This window comes from Stenella coeruleoalba, assembly GCF_951394435.1.
Source record: "Stenella coeruleoalba genome assembly, chromosome: 5".
Taxonomy (NCBI): Eukaryota; Metazoa; Chordata; class Mammalia; order Artiodactyla; family Delphinidae; genus Stenella; species Stenella coeruleoalba.
The window spans coordinates 61,896,392-61,915,455 of NC_137150.1; the positions used below are offsets into that span (position 1 = coordinate 61,896,392).

Here is a 19,064-nt window from a genome sequence, read left to right on the forward strand (position 1 = left end):
AGAAAAGTAACATTCCTGCCCACGCCATGTCTCCCCCCCCCTCCTCCGCACCTCCCCCGCCTAGCATAACACTTCGCCTATGTTGGTAATATCTGCGTTCATGCCAGTCTTTCCTGGAGAGGAAGAACTCTGTCCGCGCTACTCCCGCCACCCCCCAGAGCCTTTCGGGTGCTCAAAACTAGGAAGAAATGAATGTTTCATTAATTTTCAGACTTCTTAATAGAAGGAGCCAAACTGAAGATATGAGAGGGGCAATGACGAGCCGGAGTGAGTCTGACACCATGAGTGTGGCTCTCAGAAGTTAGTGAGCAGCGCATCCAGAGGATTCAGGGTCTGGACGATATTACTTTCCCACCCGGAGGATTCTTCCAAGAGCGCTTATCAGAGGACGGAAGTTCCACGTGTTTATGTTGAGCAACTGCTGGTGCTGGGCGGAGACACAAGGGCCCCGCCTCCTATATGCAGCCATTCCAATTGGCTACATAAGGGGCCAAGCCCCGCCCAGACGTGGGGGCCAGTTGCCTTCAAGGCCCGGCAGCCGCAATCATGGCCTGTCCTGGGGCCTGGGCGCCGCTGCCGGAGTTACCAGAGAAGAACTGTGGGTACCGCGAGGTCCAGTACTGGGACCAGCGCTACCGGGACGCTGCCGACTCTGCTCCCTACGAGTGGTTCGGGGACTTCTCTTCCTTCCGTGACCTCCTAGAGCCGGAGCTGAGGCCGGAGGACCGTATCCTCGTGCTAGGTGGGTAGTCCCGGGGCTGCCCAGCCCAGGTGGAGCTGGTTGGACTGGCCCCGCCCCTCACTCCTGCCTGCCCTTCTCAGAGGACTCCCCAGTCAGAAGTCAGGATCCAGTACCTTTAGAATCTCGGCAGTATTTAGGCAGGGCAAACAGGAGCCAAGAGATTCTTAGTCCGGGGATCCTCCAGGAGAAAGACAGTCTCTCTGAGTCTGAGTGTGGTAGGTGACCCATGACCCCTTTCCGGACCCTGGGGAGGCAGCCTCGAGCACTGGAGAGTTCACAGTAACTAGTTCAAGTCCCAGCGCTAGTTGACTGTAGGACTTAGGACAAATCATGAGCCTGTTCTGAGCCCCGGATTCACTTCTAGAAATGGGACTGCGAAATCAAGTCGGATAAGGCACGTGCAGGCACCTTGAGCGCAATGCCTAGCGCTTTTCTGTGTGCGCCACTGGGCACCATGAGCCATTGTCGCCTAGAGAGTTATCTCTTGACTCTCCAAGCTCTAACTGAAACTTGGTCCTATGTCGTCGTCGTCCCCACCCCCCCACCCCACCCCCATCCCACCGTGTGCAGTGAGGATGAGGACAGCTCCCTCTGAGGGGAGATTGCAGCCGAGATTGGTGTGACTCCCCAAAAGGAATAAGTACTGGGGTTTCAGGTGGGGCTCCGAGAGGTCCACCAGCCCCCCTTGGGGTTCTCCTTCCACTGCCAGCCTTGGGGGCTCCAGTGAAGTTTGATTAAACAACGGATTTCCTTCCAATTTAGTTTTTATTTTGCTATTTTTAAAACCATGTATTAAGTGAAATATTTCACATATATGAGACATTTATAATACAGTATATATGTAAGGTATAAATAATAACTCGAATGTGTGTGTATGCCCTACTCGGTTTGAGAAATACAGCATTCCTAGGACTAGAAAGTGCTTAAGAACTTGAACCCTGGAGGCAGCTAATTATGTAGGGATCTCAGCACATGTCATCTTAGCTGTGGAATCATGGGCAAAATACTTAAATTTCTGTGCCTCCATTTTCTCAGCCTTAAAAAAAAAAAAGTAAGAGTACATACTTATTTATCAGGTTTTTAAGATGATTGAGTGAGTATGAAAGATAACTAGAAAAAAGCCTGACAAAATAAAAAGCCTTGTATATCCAAGGTTTTCTGTGTGGTCCCCCAAACCTCTTCCCCCCAGAGGTAAAACCTCTCTTGAGTTTTGTGGCTTTAAACAATTGCATTTATTTATAGATTTACCATAGATCTATGTTTTTCAAGCTTTAGTGTAATAACCTGGAAAACTGGACCCCACTCTGAGTATATAATTCCAGGGATGGTCTAAGGCGGGTCCCAGGGTCTGTATTTTCAACAAGCCCACAGACTGATTCTCATGCTGGTAATTGGCAGAGTAACACTGCCTTAAGTTCTGCCCGATTGGGAGATATCCTTTTCTGGATAGAGGAGGGAAAAGTCTAAAAATCAAAAAGAAGAACTTTCCAGACAGGATTCCCAAGATCTAAGAACAGGACCCACAGCTTGGGGGCTACCCTATGTTACATTCCACCTAAACAAACAAATTGAACACCTGGTAGGTGCTAGGGAATGTGGTGAGCCCTTTCTAACTTATTTAATCCTCATGGCAACCCCTAGCGGTTAGTGATAAATATAATGAGAACTACTTTAGGTTAGGGTTCAGTAAACTTTTTCTGAAAAATGGCCAAATAGTAAATATTTTAGGTCTTTCAGGCTATACAGTTGGTGTCACAACTAGAAAATGGCGATGGTTTTTATAGTAGAATCTTCAGTATGGAGCTACTGGGAAAATAAACTGAGATAATCCTTATAAAGTACTCAGCATGGGACCTAGTGTTCAAAAACTGTTAGCTATCATTATTATTATTGAAAATGGGAGTCAGAGAGGCACTTTCGCCAGGACTGTTCGGAGAAAGAGTACCTTGCCTGAAGACTTGTGTGTCTGGTCCCTATGGCTAGATTCCTCATTACAGATGAGTTCATGTGGCCGTCCCAGTTTTGCTGTCATTATACTTCTCTGATTCTCTCTTCTTGCTTGACTCCATGCTCTGTAGAATCTTCTGATTATAATTTGGCTTCAATTTGCATTTCCTATAGAGACACAAGGGACTGACCAGAGGATTGACTGTCCAGACCCCATGATGGGTATTTTTTCCTATTATAAATAAGCGAATTGATATTCTGGTTTACACTTCAGTCTCTTGGTGTTGGGATAGCATCCACATAGCTCTGGGCTCCCATATGATGGGTTCTTGGATCTGGCCCAGTTCTCCAGAGCTCTGCTTCCCTAAGGCCCCACCTAGGGAAGCGGTGGCGGTTCCAAGCCTCATCTTAGTTGTTAGCCCCAAATCACTGCTTTGTAGGCATAACTGGCCCTGTGGTCAAGTTTTATTTTCCATTCATCTTTAATAAAGTTGTTTTGGGAGATACCATTCCTGTACCAAAGGAAACGAAGGAAGGAAATTTGGGTTTGTCCACAGTTAGGCAGAGCTCTGCAGGCATATGAGGTCAGGTGTTGGGTGATGAAGGCATTGTGGTCAGAGAACCCAGTGGGATTTCAGGCTGAACTGGGTTAGAGTCTCCTATTCAGCCACCCTCACCTCCCGTTCCAGAGCCTGTTGTGGTTCCAGTGTTGGGACGCACACATTGGGTTTTCCCAGGTAAGATTGTACTCTTCCTGAGCCCCAGAGCCTGAGGAGGAACACAAGAAGGGGCAGCCAGGGACCAGCCAGCAGTCTCTGGCACCTGTCCAGGTGCCAAGCTCTGCCTGCTGGATTAGGGCTATCCCAACAGCTGATTCTGTGATCCTCTTAGTGAGGCAAATGGGGATTAAAGGCAATCTAATCCCAAGAGCTGGGGATCCCCATGTGAGGCCACCAAGAACTGTCATCCAGGCCTGTTCTTGGGCTGATACTGACCACAAGAGGGCCTGGAAGAGGCCAACAGATCTTTGAAGGAAGCCATGCCCACTGGGCAGTAGGTCCACATCCACTCCTCTAACCTCCACCCTCCACCACTTTGGGACTGCTTTCTGGGCACTCCCCACCAGTGTTATGATTCTTCAAGACTCTGACTGGTTGTCAGTTCCCCCGATCCTGTTGGCCCACCCATCTAAGGTGGGGACAGGGACTGTCCTATGTGCTCCTGCAGCCTGTCCCTGTTGAAACTCTCATTGCATTATGTGGCAGTTTTCTGACTGCACATCTGTTCCTCTCACCAGAGCATCAGCTCCTTGAGGGCAGAAGCTCTTTATTCATCAGCAGAACCCAATATGTGGCGCTCAGTCATACATGAAGAAATTACAAGGAATCATCTCCACTGTGTGTCCCCACTTAGTTTCCCCTTCACTTGTTAATTCTGCCTTGGAAAGCAAAGTAAGATAAAAACCCCTAACATGAAGTCTTCCCAGGGCTGATATCATCAGAGGATCTCTGAGAGGTTAGGAATTAGGATACTACTAGCATTATCCTATTAATAATATTATGATGCCAATATTATCCCCATTCTGAGTCTGAGGAAACTGAGGCTGAGTTGAATGACCTGCCATGATTGTATGACTAGAGATATCAGAACCCAAATCTTTGAACTCCTAAGTTCAAAGCTCCTTCCTACTCTTCAGCTGTTTAGTTTTTAAATTTAGAGCATCACATCCTACATGTAGGCTAGGTATTGTTATCTTCATTTTTGTGACTAGGAAATCCAAGTTCCTAGTATGTAAACGACTTGCTTTAGTCCACACAGCCAGGAATGATAGAGCCAGGATATGTGCCCAGATCTGTATGACTCTAAGGCTCATGCTCTTGTACCGTGCTGCTTCTCCCTCGGTACGGGAGGGTTTGAGCTGAGAGAAAACAGGCCAAGAGTGGATGGATAATTGGGGAGGTGAGAACCAAAGCTAACCTAGACCTTTTGTCATCCACCCCTTCTCACCCCAGGCTGTGGAAACAGTGCCCTGAGCTACGAACTATTCCTTGGGGGCTTCCCTGATGTGACCAGTGTGGACTACTCATCAGTAGTGGTGGCTGCCATGCGGGCTCGATATGCCCACGTGCCCGAGCTGCGCTGGGAGACCATGGACGTGCGGGCACTGGGCTTCCCCAGTGGCTCCTTTGACGTGGTGCTCGAGAAGGGCACGCTGGATGCCCTGTTGACTGGAGAACAGGATCCCTGGAATGTGTCCTCTGAAGGTATCCACACTGTGGACCAGGTGCTGAGTGAGGTGAGGGAGCACTAAGGGAAAGATGGCTGATCAAGAGGTGGGGATGAGGGGTTAAGTTTCTAGGAGACTAGAAGAACTCAGAAGCCAGAAGGAGGCATGGTTTGGAACAAGTAGTGGGTCCCTTCGGGACTATGGTTACCTGAAGGAAGCGGGTGTTAAGCTGCATCGAGATTGTAGGGGGCTGGGGTGGCCAGGCTCACAGAGGCTGAGGATTGAATACTGTGTTGCCATAGAGATGAGGTAGCGGCCAGGTTCCAGGTAGGGAAGGTAAGCAGCTGACAGGAAGGCAGTGCCCCCTGCACTTGACATCACTCCTATGCTCCTACCTGTTTAAAATATAGCCCTACCTCCACAGAACAACCAGGGGCAGAGAGGAAGCCTCACTCTTTTGCCATAGAAAGCCCTGAGCCCTGAGCTACTGGATGGAGGGTAGTACCTGAGATTTCGCTGGGAGGGCATCTGGGGCCATACTGACCTTTGAGAACCTGGAGATGGGCTTCTCACCAATGGCTTCTCTATCTGCCTTTCAGGTGAGCCGAGTACTGGTCCCTGGGGGCCAGTTCATCTCAATGACCCCTGCTGCCCCCCACTTTCGGACAAGACACTACGCCCAAGCTCGTTACGGCTGGTCCTTGAGGCATGCAACCTATGGCAATGGTTTCCACTTCCATTTCTACCTTATGCAGAAGGGCAAAGAGCTCAGTGTGGCCCAGCTGGCCTTTGGGGCCCAGATCCTCTCACCTCCTAGACCTCCCACCCCACCCTGCTTCCTCCAGGACTCAGATCATGAGGACTTCCTCAGTGCCATTCAGCTGTGAGGCCAGAAGCATGGTTCTCCTGCCTTTCTGCCCCAGGCTCAAGTATTCGGAATTCCTGACTCAGGGCTTAAGGTCAGGTCCAAAGTGCCCACATCCCAGGGGCCTCATGCCTAACTAAGACAGAGCTGATGGGAGCAACCCCACATGAAAAAAATACAGGCTAGGTCAAACTAGATCCCAAATCTCAGGTTTCTGACTTCCTTCTTAGGCTCCTCAGATCTCTCCTGGATTCCCCAACTTCCTCCCCCACCATACTGAACCATCAGTGATTCATCCCCAGGGGCAAATCTCAGCACAACCCCTGTGCATGCCAGCCAGACTTGGAGACTTGTATCCCTGGGGCCTGTTACTGACCCCCATTCAACCTGGATTTATTCATAGGAGGCTGCAGACTTTGAATCTAGATTGCTTCTGACCCCAGCTCCAGCCCCAACTCCGGTGACCTATCCTGCTCAGGTTGTGTTATTTACCCAAGGAGGCCACGCTGTAATGATGTTCCCAGGCCAGGCTGACCTGCCTGTGTTTACTTGGCAACGCTTCTCTGTCAGTTACATGCACCTGAGATTCCCAAGTATCTACTCCCCTCCCCAAAAAGAATTGGAGCCATTTTGGGCTGGCTCCTATAGCAAACCAAAGCAGCAGCTACACACACACGCACACACAGGGGGGTCTGTGTTTATTCACACACTCCTGGTACAGTGAGGATGGAGGAACATTTACAAAGGACATCCCTGGGGTTGAGAATATCTCCAGGGCTAGGGCTACAGGTGTCATCCAAAGATGCAATGCAGCCCACATTTGGATTCCCAGGGGCAGGACGCAGGGGTCCAAGGTAAAATCAGACCTGGGCCCTTGGAAGGTGATACCTTGAAGGGAGGGGTCTGCCAGAGAGCCGCCTGGGGTCAGCCATGGGCAGACTGGTCATATGGTTGGTTACCATGTTAGGGGCTTGTCCCATCCCAGCCTCAACACCCATCCTATCTGCCAGGCGCAGAAGAGCGTGGCCGAGACCGTGGGGGGGGGGGGAGGGCATGAACCACGAGGGGAATCAGTAAACAAAGAGTCGGATATAAAAATACAAATGTGCTGAGGAAGTCCCTTAGAAAGAGGCTGAGGCTGGGGTCACGCCAGACAGGGGTGGAGGGTGAGGAGCGCCTGGAGGGCTGGACTCAGGTGGGTGGGAAGCTCATGCAAATGTGCAGCCAAACATCCCTGGCCGCGTGCGAGGTCCGACACCGGCAGGCAGCCGGTCTGCGGACCAGACCTGCCTGAGAGGGGCGGGGCAGGGGAGCCGTGCGGGAGGGGACGGGCCGGGGCTGAGGGCCGCGGGTCTCTGTCCGTTCCGGTGTGCGGGGTGGGGCTGCGGCCCGAGGTTCTAAAGTGCATGAGCGCGGCGGCGGGCTCCGGGCCGGTCCGCGCCGCCGCTACCGCCGCCGCCGTGGTGCTGAAGCGGACAGCTCCGGAGTGCCTGGCGGCGGCGGCAGCGACTATGACCCGAAAGCGGCGCGGCCCTGCAGCCCCCGCCCGCGAGCGCCTGGGCCGGGGCGGGGGGGGCCGGCAGCCGCATCGCCGGCCCGCGGTCCTGGCCGCCGCGGGGCTGGGCCCGGAGCCCGCCGCCTGAGCCGGCGCGTCTACACTCCGGACGGCGGCTTCTCCCCCATCCCTTTCAGCACGTCGTCTATCCGGTCATCCTCGATCACCACTGCGCAGGGAGAAAGCGCGTCAGCCGCGCGGTCTCGGGGGGCGGCGGCGAGAATGGGGCCCTGATCCCCGCGCCCCGCTCAGCTACTGCCCGTGGCCCAGAGACGCCCCTCGGACCTCCGTGCTACAGTGACCTCCCCGTCCGAACTCTCCTGCCGACTCAACCCACTGCTGACCCCAGCTCCCACAGACCCACTCCTCTCCTTGTGGAGGAACGCCCCTCTTCCAAAGACTCCAGTCGTTCAACCTTCCGGTCCAAACCCTCCCGCCGCCTGAGCTCTCCTCCATCCGAGCTGATCGGAAAGCTTTTGCTCATGGGATCCCCCTCTTCCACCCTCACTTCAACAGAATTCCCTCCTCAAACCTAATCTCCATCTATTCCAGCCCTCTACCCAACCTAACCTTCTTGCGGCTAGAACCCCTCTTCCGATCCTGGCACTAACAGAGCCCCTTCCCCATGCAAACAACCAGGACAAGCGAACCCCCGGCTCCCTGCCCATTCTCCAGTCAGACATCCCTCCCCACCCGAAGGTTCTTCCGTAGCATACACCGACTCAGCGTTTGCTCCCGAAGAAGCGGCCCGTCGCCCCATGTTCCCACTTCAGGCAGCCCCAAATGCCCCGGCCGGCCCCTCCCCTTCGCCCGGGTGCCAAGACTCTACTTCCAGAGGTGGCGAGCATCGAATCCGGGGCACTGCTTTCCCAGGAGAGGGGAAGAGGGGGACACAACACTGCAGCAGGGACCCCCCCTCCAACCCTGGCCGGCGAGCGGCTGGCTGCGCTGGTCTGCGGCAAGAGCTGCTGGCGCTTGGCGGGGAACTGCAGCCGGGGGGCGCCCGGCGGAGGGTTTCTGGGTCAAGCGACGACTCCGGGCCCCGGCCGCGTACCTCTCTTGGCTCGGCCGATCTGGCCCAGCTTGGGGGGTCGCTTGGCTTGGTTGCCCGCGAAGAAGGAGTTGGTGTCCTGCAGGCGGCAGCTGAAGGAGAGGTCAGAGCCCTCGGGGTCGGCGCCGAAGCGGCCCATCTTGTCCTCACTGTAGGGCAGGATCTCGGACATGGCGGGTGCGGGGTGGGCGCGGGACTGCGGCGGGGCGCGGGCGGCGGGCTAGCTGCCGGACCGGCCCTAGCTCAGCAGGGGAGCCGGCGGAAAGATGAAGTCATGCAGCATCCGGGGCTGCGGAGCCAAGCGGGGCCTCCTCCCCCGCGCCTCCGCCTCCCGGGCCGCTGGGCAGGCGGCGGCGGCGGCGGCGGCGGCGGGGACCGGGCGGAGGCGGTGCGCGGGGAGGCGGGGGTGGCGGCGGCGGCGAGAGCGGAATGACGATGAGCGCCCGACTGCCGCAGAGCGCGGCGGGCGGGGCGCAGTGGAGGTGGGGAGGACACCGGCCAGGGCAGGGAGGGAGGCCGGCCGCGGGGGTGGGGTGGTGTGCGGACAGGAGCGGGCCCAAGCTCTCTGCGGAGGCAAAGGAGCGAAAATGGGAGGGTCCTGCCATTGGCGGGACTGGCTGCTGGGCGAATGGTACCGGCCAACGGGTGCAGGAGGCGGACACCGGAAGCGCTGCGAGGGGGGGGGGTCGGATACGGCGGAGATGTGCTGGAACCCGCAGGACGCGGGAATAGCTCAGGCCAATAGGTGGTGCCCCCGCCGTTGGCGCGCTCTTGTATAGGGTTGCTCTTCGGGGCTGGCGCGGTCTTGTACAGGGTTGCTCTTCGGGTATTAAACTGTTCATCTGGAGCCTGTGTTTCTCTGACTGTCCTCTGTTTCTGTCTGTGCCTATTTATATGTCAGTCTATCTCCATGTGTCTGTGTCTCTGTCTCAGTGCCCCATATCTCTTTGTGTCGTGGTCTCTGTCTACGTCTATCTCTTAAGTGTCTCTGCTCTTCTGTATCTGTCTCCATTCTTGGCCTCTGTGTGCCGTAGTGACACATGGGGGCCTCAGGGTCTGGGAGAACCGCAGGGCGCGACGGGCGCTTTGAGCCCGAGTTTCGGCGCCAGCAACAGGGCTGGGGGTCTTGGTCTCTTCTTGAAGGATTCTCGGTAACTGGGCCGACGCGCGCTCACCAGGGCAGCCCTCCACCCCCAGCGCTGTTGCAGCCGCCGAAACTCAGGCTCAAAGCGCCCGCCGCGCCCTGCGGTTCTCCCAGCCCTCGAGGCCCGCGCTGCGCTTGCAGTGTAGGAGGAATGAATGAAGGCGTCGCGGGGGGCGCCCTGGCTGCAGGTGACGCGGGGAAGCCCGGAGCGCCTGAGGACGCGTCGCGCGCGCGAGTTTGTGTCCGGAGGTAGAGGGGCAGGGATAGAGGACGCCTCCGCCCTGGGTGCGGTGCATCGCGTAACAGCTCTCGCCTCAAGGACTGTAACGCACTCTCTTCTCTCCCCCCCTCCCCCTCTGGCCGTCAGCGGCTTCGTCACCTGCTCGCTAGCGCGCTGGGGCTCTGGCGCAATCTCTGGCCTTGGGGGAGGGGGGCGTCTCACATTCGGTGACAGTGACGACAGCGCTAATAAGGGTAATTATCATCCGGACGTTCAGTCCATACTCGAGGCGGAGAGTTCTCCACTGTCCCTGAAGCGCTTTTCCTCCCGCCCTCTAAATCACTTAGCTCCTGGCGCTGGGTCTCCTTCCTCCAGCAACTCCTCACCACGTGTTAGTCCTGGGGACACAAAGGCGAATGCCATGGTGGCTGCCCTCAGGACGAGGTTGGGAAGTGCCAGAGTTGCCTCTGAACAGGCCTCGCTCAAGACCATAATCCTATCCCTATCAAACCCTCCTCTGCTGTGTCCTAGTCTCTGGGATGAGGGCTGAAGCTGGAGGTGGAGGCCCATCTGGAGTGAGAGGAGCCTCCAGACCTGGAAGGACAGGAGAAGCTGGAGCTCAGGGTCACTAGGAGAGAGTCCAGAAAATTCCACCCCCGCAGGGGGTTGTCCAGCAATGGGTTCCAATCCAGCCTCTGCCACTTTCTGTGTGGCCTTGAACTGATGGCCCCACAATTAGTTTTAAAAAATTAGTTCATTTGTACCTGTAACCTTTTAGGGAAATTTGGAAAATCACACAGAACCTTTCATATATAGCCTTCCCATCTTTGTCTCATGCATTTGCGTAATATGCATACCTCTCTGAGCCTGCATGTTCTAGTGTGAAGCCTAGAGATGATAGAACCTACATAATGATAGTTTTGTAGATGAACTTGTCATGAGGTGAAGTGGTTTGTCTCAGGAGGTAATGAGCTGCCCCTACCTAAAATGCTAAAGGGGCCATCCAGTTTCTTGCCAAGAATAGGATGAGAGCACTGGGTGAGGAACTGAAACATTTCTCGTTTCTCCCCTCAGAATGAGGGAGACTGGAGGAACAACAATTTAACTTGGAGATCCTTCTTAAATAATCTTAGTCCTGTAAGGTACATGCTGGATTGTGATTAAAGCAAAAGACATAAGTGCATAATTGTAAAGATATAGTAATATATGTTTCAGCTATGTTGTGAAAATTTGGAGGGAGTTTTTTTTTTACAAATTTGCTTATTTTTATTTATTATTTTTGGTTGCCTTGGGTCTTCATTGCTGTGTGCAGGCTTTCTCTAGTTGCGGCAAGCAGGGGCTACTCTTCGTTGCAGTGAGCGGGCTTCTCATTGCGGAGCACAGGCTCTCGAGCGCGGGCTTCAGTAGATGTGGCGCGTGGGTTCAGTAGTTGTGGCTCGTGGGCTCTAGAGCACAGGCTCAGTAGTTGTGGAACACGGGCTTAGTTGCTCCACAGCATGTGGGATCTTCCTGGAGCAGGGCTCGAACCCGTGTCCCCTGCATTGGCAGGCATATTCTTAACCACTGCACCACCAGGGAAGCCCTGGAGGGAGTTCTTTAAATTATGCTCCTTTACTTAAATTCTGATGTTCTGCATCCCTGACCATGAGATGAAAATTCATTTTCACAGCTAAAATGAAGTAAAGTTTGCTTGGATTTTTGTGAAAATGCATTGAATTTCTTTTAAAAGCCCCTCAAAACCTAGTGAGATTAATCCATACATTCTCGGAAGAATAATATGCCTTTTGACAATTGAGTATTAATGACACTTTTATTCAAGTGGGAACTGTAGGCCTGTGTAGTGGGTTGAACAGGGTCCCCCCCTAAAATTCATGTCTACCTGGAACCTCAGAATAGACCTTATTTGGAAATAGGGTCTTTGCAGATGTTAATTAGCCAAATTAAGCTAAGATCATACTGGATGAGGGTGGGCCCTATATTCAATCACTGGTGTCTTTGTAAGAAGAGGACAAGTGAACAAGACATATACACACATGAGAAGGCCTCGTGAAGAAGCAGAGATAGAAGTGATGTGGCTGCGAGCCAAGGAACACGTAGTGTTGCTGGGAGCCACAAGAAGATGGAAGAGGCAAGGAAGAATTCTTCCCTAGGGCCTTCTGAGAGAGCATGGCCCTGCCTAGATTTTGGACTTCTCACTTCTGGAACTGTAAGAGAATAAGTTTCTGGGTTTTTTGGGGTTTTTTTGTTTTTTGTTTTTTTTTGGCTGCACCACACGGCATTAGTTCCCCAACCAGGGACCAAACCCACAGCCCCTGCAGTGGAAGTCCATCACCCTAACCACTAGACCGCCAGGGAATTCATTATGTTTCTGTTTTAAGCCATCCAGTTCATGGTACTTTGTTACAGCAGTCCTAGGAAACAAATACAATCAGTTACAAGTATTTGGGGGTCATCTTTTCACATCTCTCATGATCATGTTTCTCCTTTCTTAAGCTCTCCCCGGACGCGTTGCTCCCACCCTGTCCACTCAAGGGAAGCCTACACCATGAGGGTATTTCTGGGACTCTTCTATTTAGCAGAAGCTGATAAATCACAGAAAAGAATGAAGCACATCTGTGTGGATGGACATAGTAAGATCTCCAAGGCCTGCCGAAATATCACCAAAGAACAAGTGTAGAGTATGATTTCATATGTGTGTATACATACGTATGCACACTTACACACAAACACACAACAGTGTATTTAGGTATGTAAATGAATATAAAAGAAAGAGCAGGAAGGATACATACCCAACTGCTAATAATGTTTATCTCTGAGGATGGTACTGGGATCCTGGCAGAATGAAGTTCATCTTTTATTCTATATACCTCTGGAGTATATTACATTTGCAATAAAAAGGTTTTAGTGATTTTTTTAAAAAAAGGTTTAAAACCGATGATATAGTCCATTTATCAAACATCACACTCTGACCCTAGACAAATCAGTTGACTTAGAAAGGAGATTAGTAGTTAACAGCATGGAGTTTAGATTCAAATCAAGGATCTGCCTTCTCGCTGATGTGTGACTTTTAGGTATGTCATTAAGCTTCCCTGTGTTGTAGGTTCCTCATCTGGACAGTGATATTGGTAGACTCTATTTCATTGGGTCATTGTGAGGATTAAATAAGTTAACATACATAAAGTGCTTAGGTAAGTGCTAGACAATAGAATTGTTAGCTATTATACAGAAAAGCATAAAGAAGAAGTTAACAGTAACCTCATCATTAGATACATTCAGATTCACATTTTGTTGCATGTCCTTCCAATCTCTTTTTTTAACCTATGCTTTTTTACGTTTTTGCTTCAATAAAATGAGATTTTGTAATTCTTTTTCTCCTCCACTTAACTCTATATGGGGAACATTTCCCGATAGTATTAACTCTTCTTTTCTATCATTTGTAAATGTTGCATTGTATCCCATTGTATGGATGTTTGATTTATTTGACAAGTCCTCTACTCTCAGACATTGAATCCCCTCCCATTTTTTTTTCTTATTATAGACAGTGCTGAGATGAACATTTGTTGTAGGAGAAAAATGGCCCAAATATTTAATAGCTCTTCCAATCAAGAAGTAGAACTTGTACAGACCAATCACAAGCACTGAAATTGAAACTGTGATTAAAAATCTTCCAACAAACAAAAGCCCAGGACCAGATGGCTTCACAGGCGAATTCTATCAAACATTTAGAGAAGAGCTATCACCTATCCTTCTCAAACTCTTCCAAAATATAGCAGAGGGAGGAACACTCCCCAACTCATTCTACGAGGCCACCATCACCCTGATACCAAAACCAGACAAGGATGTCACAAAGAAAGAAAACTACAGGCCAATATCACTGATGAACATAGATGCAAAAATCCTCAACAAAATACTAGCAAACAGAATCCAACAGCACATTAAACGGATCATACACCATGATCAAGTGGGGTTTATCCCAGGAATGCAAGGATTCTTCAATATAAGCAAATCAATCAACATGATACACCATATTAACAAATTGAAGGAGAAAAACCATATAATCATCTCAATAGATGCAGAGAAAGCTTTTGACAAAATTCAACACCCATTTATGATAAAAACCCTGCAGAAAGTAGGCATAGAGGGAACTTTCCTCAACATAATAAAGGCCATATATGACAAACCCACAGCCAACATCATCCTCAATGGTGAAAAACTAAAAGCATTTCCACTAAGATCAGGAAGAAGACAAGGTTGCCCACTCTCACCACTCTTATTCAACATAGTTTTGGAAGTTTTAGCCACAGCAATCAGAGAAGAAAAGGAAATAAAAGGAATACAAATCGGAAAAGAAGAAGTAAAGCTGTCACTATTAGCAGATGACATGATACTATACGTAGAGAATCCTAAAGATGCTACCAGAAAACTACTAGAGCTAATCAATGAATTTGGTAAAGTAGCAGGATACAAAATTAATGCACAGAAATCTCTGGCATTCCTATACACTAAGGATGAAAAATCTGAAAGTGAAATCAAGAAAACAGTCCCATTTACCATTGCAACAAAAAGAATAAAATATCTAGGAATAAACCTACCTAAGGAGACAAAAGACCTATATGCAGAAAATTATAAGACACTGATGAAAGAAATTAAAGATGATACAAATAGATGGAGAGATATACCATGTTCTTGGATTGGAAGAATCAACATTGTGAAAATGACTCTACTACCCAAAGCAATCTACAGATTCAATGCAATCCCTATCAAACTACCACTGGCATTTTTCACAGAACTAGCACAAAAAATTTCACAATTTGTATGGAAACACAAAAGACCCCGAATAGCCAAAGCAATCTTGAGAACGAAAAACGGAGCTGGAGGAATCAGGCTTCCTGACTTCAGACTATACTACAAAGCTACAGTAATCAAGACAGTATGGTACTGGCACAAAAACAGAAATATAGATCAATGGAACAGGATAGAAAGCCCAGATAAACCCATGCACATATTGTCACCTTATCTTTGATAAAGGAGGCAGGAATGTACAGTGGAGAAAGGACAGCCTCTTCAATAAGTGGTGCTGGGAAAACTGGACAGCTACATGTAAAAGTATGAGATTAGATCACTCCCTAACACCATACACAAAAATAAGCTCAAAATGGATTAAAGACCTAAATGTAAGGCCAGAAACTATCAAACTCTTAGAGGAAAACATAGGCAGGACACTCTATGACATAAATCACAGCAAGGTCCTTTTTGACCCACCTCCTAGAGAAATGGAAATAAAAACAAAAATAAACAAATGGGACCTAATGAAACTTCAAAGCTTTTGCGCAGCAAAGGAAACCATAAACAAGACCAAAAGACAACCCTCAGAATGGGAGAAAATATTTGCAAATGAAGCAGCTGACAAAGGATTAATCTCCAAAATTTATAAGCAGCTCATGCAGCTTAATAACAAAAAAACAAACAACCCAATCCAAAAATGGGCAGAAGACCTAAATAGACATTTCTCCAAAGAAGATATACAGACTGCCAACAAACACATGAAAGAATGCTCAACATCACTAATCATTAGAGAAATGCAAATCAAAACTACAATGAGATATCATCTCACACCAGTCAGAATGGCCATCATCAAAAAATCTAGAAACAATAAATGCTGGAGAGGGTGTGGAGAAAAGGGAACCCTCTTACACTGTTGGTGGGAATGTAAATTGATACAGCCACTATGGAGAACAGTATGGAGGTTCCTTAAAAAACTACAAATAGAACTACCATATGACCCAGCAATCCCACTACTGGGCATATACCCTGAGAAAACCATAATTCAAAAAGAGTCATGTACCAAAATGTTCATTGCAGCTCTATTTACAATAGCCCGGAGATGGAAACAACCTAAGTGTCCATCATCGGATGAATGGATAAAGAAGATGTGGCACATATATACAATGGAATATTACTCAGCCATAAAAAGAAACGAAATTGAGCCATTTGTAACGAGGTGGATAGACCTAGAGTCTGTCATACAGAGTGAAGTAAGTCAGAAAGAGAGAGACAAATACCGTATGCTAACACATATATATGGAATTTAAGAAAAAAAAATGTCATGAAGAACCTAGGGGTAAGACAGGAATAAAAACACAGACTTACTAGAGAATGGACTTGAGGATATGGGGAGCATGAAGGGTAAGCTGTGACAAAGTGAGAGAGAGGCATGGACACATATACACTACAAAACGTAAGGTAGATAGCTAGTGGGAAGCAGCCACATAGCACAGGGAGATCAGCTCGGTGCTTTGTGACCGCCTGGAGGGGTGGGATAGGGAGGGTGGGAGGGAGGGAGACGCAAGCAGGAAGAGATATGGGAACATATGTATATATATAACTGATTCATTTTGTTGTGAAGCTGAAACTAACATACCACTGTAAAGCAATTATACTCCAATAAAGATGTTAAAATAAAATTTTAAAAAAAAGAAAAAAAGAAGTAGAATCTGGGACTTCCCTGGTGGTCCAGTGGTTAAGACTCTGCACTCCCAATGTAGGGGGCCTGGGTTCAATCCCTGGTCAGGGAACTAGATCCCTCATGCCACAGTGAAGATCCCACGTGCCGCAACTAAGACCCTGCAAGCCAAATAAATAAATATTAAAAAAAAAAGTAGAATCTTTTTCTCCCTCATTGAATCTGGGCTTGACCACCTGACTTGCTTTGCTCAATAGGGACATTAGCAAATGTGATGCAAGCAGAGGCTTGAAAAGTGTTTATGTACTAGGGCTTGCCTTGTTTTTTGTTGCTGGGAATCCTGAGACCACCATATGAAGAAGCCTGGGCTAGCCTCCTGGGGAAGGAGAGACCACATAGAGACTGGGCCCAGCCATCCCAGCTGAGGCCCAAGCATGTAAATGAGGTAATTCAGCTACACCATTCAGCTCCTGGTGAGCTAACCCAGACCTGAAGAACCACCCAATCAATCTACTGAACATGAAAAGTAATAAATGTTTGCTATTTTAATCCATGAAGTTTGGGGAGTTTGTTATGCAGCCAAAGCTAATTGATACAAACATGCTGTAGATAATGATTATTTCCTAGAACAATTTCCTAGAATTCAACTTTCTGGGTCAGAAAATATGTACACATACATTTTGATTCATATTGCCAAAAAGACTGTATCAGTTTTATAAGCCATCAGCAGTATATGACAGTGCCCACATTCCCCAACTTTGTCAACGCTGGACATTAATGTGTGTTGTTATCTTCATAACTATACTGTTCTTGTAAGTTAACACATAAACATTTTCCATTCCCTCTCAATTCACAGTCAATTTAGAGAAAAATAGACCCCCAAAACTTACTCTTATATGAAAAGAAGAGCAGAAAAGAGAGAGAAAATAATAGTGAGAGAATAAAACAGAGTCAAAGGTTATAAACACAGAGGAAAAAAAATAGAAATATAGAATGCAGCAGGGACTTCCCTGGTGGTCCAATGGTTAAGAATCTGCCTTCCAATGCAGGGGACATGGGTTTGATCCCTGGTCGGGGGAATTAAGATCCTACATGCCTCGGGGCAACTAAGCCCACGTGCTGCTACCATAAAGACCCAGCACAGCCAAAAGAAAAAAAAAGAATAGAGCAACTTCCAAGCCTTTTTATACATAGGGTACTTAACATGCATTCAGGAATAGCTGTGAACCTAATAAATGATTTGGGTAATCAAAGAGGCATGGAAAGGAAATGTCCATTTAGGCCAAACCTAGTGAAACTGGGAACACTGTAAAAGCAGGTACTGGCCTCTTCCTTATGTGGTTGCATTGAATTCTTACAACAATACACTGAGATAGGGATGATTGTTCCCACCTTACAGATGAAGAAAAGTGAAAGGTCAGAGCTTTCAAATAAATTAATATAGATTATACACCTGATAAAGAGTTGAGTCAGATTTGAGTCCAGGTTTGTCTGGCTTGAAAACTATGTGCTTCCCCTTACTCTTCCAGAGATGTGGAGAAGACTATCAACTAATGCTGGGAGGAAGTATATCCTCCTTTTGATTCATATTGCCAACCTGCTCTTCAGAGGGCTGTTAGACTGCCTGGGTTTGAATTCCAGCTCTACTGCTTACTAGCTGTGTGACTCAGCCTCTCTATGCCTCAGTTTCCTCATCTGTAAAATGGCTTCATAAGTGCCACGAGGATAAATGAGTACATCGAGGTAAAGCACCTAGTGCAGTGGCTGGCCATGGTACAGTGCTGTATAAGCTGGCTACTTACAGCACGTCATTGCAGCAGCCATGGGACTATTCTAATGAACCTGTTGCCAGAAAGTCCTTACAAAGTGGCTTTGCTTATACTCACATGGCCATGTCATGGTGGAATTTTCCATGTGGCAGGACTGACCCTGCTGCCATGTTTCGCTTCATCCAGGCTTGGGGGAGAGGGGAAAGAGGTGAGTGATGTGATGCCATATTGCCATCAGACTGAACATGAACAACTCCAGAGACTTGTCCTATGTGGATATCCCAAGGTCGTGCTGCTGCAGACCACAGTGTGGCTGGATGTGAAAGTTCCTTGCTCAGGGAACCCCTGACTAACCTAGAACCCATGTGCCTACTCTACCATCTGGGAAATAGAACAGGCTTCCTCCAGCCGTACAATTCTCATTTCTACCTATAGGATTTTAATAACAACAACAACAACAACAATAATAATAGCAGCTAGAGTACTCATTACACGCCACACATTGTCCTAAGCATTTTACAAGTATTGTTCCATTTAATTCTCACAACCATCCTTTGAAATAGGTACTATTCTTATTTCCATTTTACAAGAGAGGAAATTGAGTCCGAATCCAGAATCGTTCATCCTAACTATGACACTGTACTGTCTCTTGTTTGAGAACATGCAGTTTGGGGGTGGAAAATGCCAAAAGACAGCAATCCAACATTTCTCAGCCTGATCCATTCATCACCTACCCTCTCTCAGCCACAAGAGCATTCCATGTTAGAAATGCTCACAGCAAGAGGTTTGAGAACTGAGGTGAGAGTCAAGAAATGGGTGGTGGATTTGCTACCATTCCAAGCCTTCTCAGGTCAAATCCATACACTCTTTTGCAAAAGAGAGGTGGGACGAGGATGAGGCACTTTAAAAAATTTTGTGGTAAAAAAACAAACAAAACAAAAAACTAGGCACTCTTCAGTGAAGCAGACTGTAACACCACCGGGCTTGATTAAGGAATGACAATATGGAAGGCAGATGGCAGATGCATAGATGCCACACTATTGCCTTTCAGTTAAATATTGCTTCGTGTGTGGGGTTTTTT

At 48.6% G+C, this 19,064-nt stretch overlaps 2 protein-coding genes across 2 annotated transcripts; one reads left to right on the forward strand and one right to left on the reverse strand.

The window, feature by feature from the left end:
* Positions 1-522: 522 nt before the first annotated feature.
* On the forward strand, positions 523-6,973 carry EEF1AKMT4 (EEF1A lysine methyltransferase 4). Its single transcript, XM_079922087.1, has 3 exons — positions 523-742; positions 4,702-4,985; positions 5,516-6,973. The coding sequence occupies exons 1-3, from the start codon at positions 547-549 to the stop codon at positions 5,801-5,803; spliced, it is 768 nt and encodes a 255-aa protein (XP_079778213.1). The 5' UTR covers positions 523-546; the 3' UTR covers positions 5,804-6,973.
* A 461-nt stretch (positions 6,974-7,434) lies between these two features.
* On the reverse strand, positions 7,435-8,559 carry CAMK2N2 (calcium/calmodulin dependent protein kinase II inhibitor 2; the record flags this gene model as incomplete). Its single annotated transcript, XM_079922621.1, has 2 exons — positions 7,435-7,505; positions 8,391-8,559. 2 exons carry the CDS (start codon positions 8,557-8,559, stop codon positions 7,435-7,437), a joined length of 240 nt encoding a protein of 79 aa, XP_079778747.1.
* Positions 8,560-19,064: the final 10,505 nt, after the last annotated feature.

Coding starts and splice junctions, on each gene's coding strand:
- EEF1AKMT4 (XM_079922087.1), top strand. CDS start 547: ATGGCCTGTCCTGGGGCCTGGGCGCCGCTGCCGGAGTTACCAGAGAAG. Junction 743..4,701: donor GGACCGTATCCTCGTGCTAG/GTGGGTAGTCCC, acceptor TTCTCACCCCAG/GCTGTGGAAACAGTGCCCTG. Junction 4,986..5,515: donor TGGACCAGGTGCTGAGTGAG/GTGAGGGAGCAC, acceptor TCTGCCTTTCAG/GTGAGCCGAGTACTGGTCCC.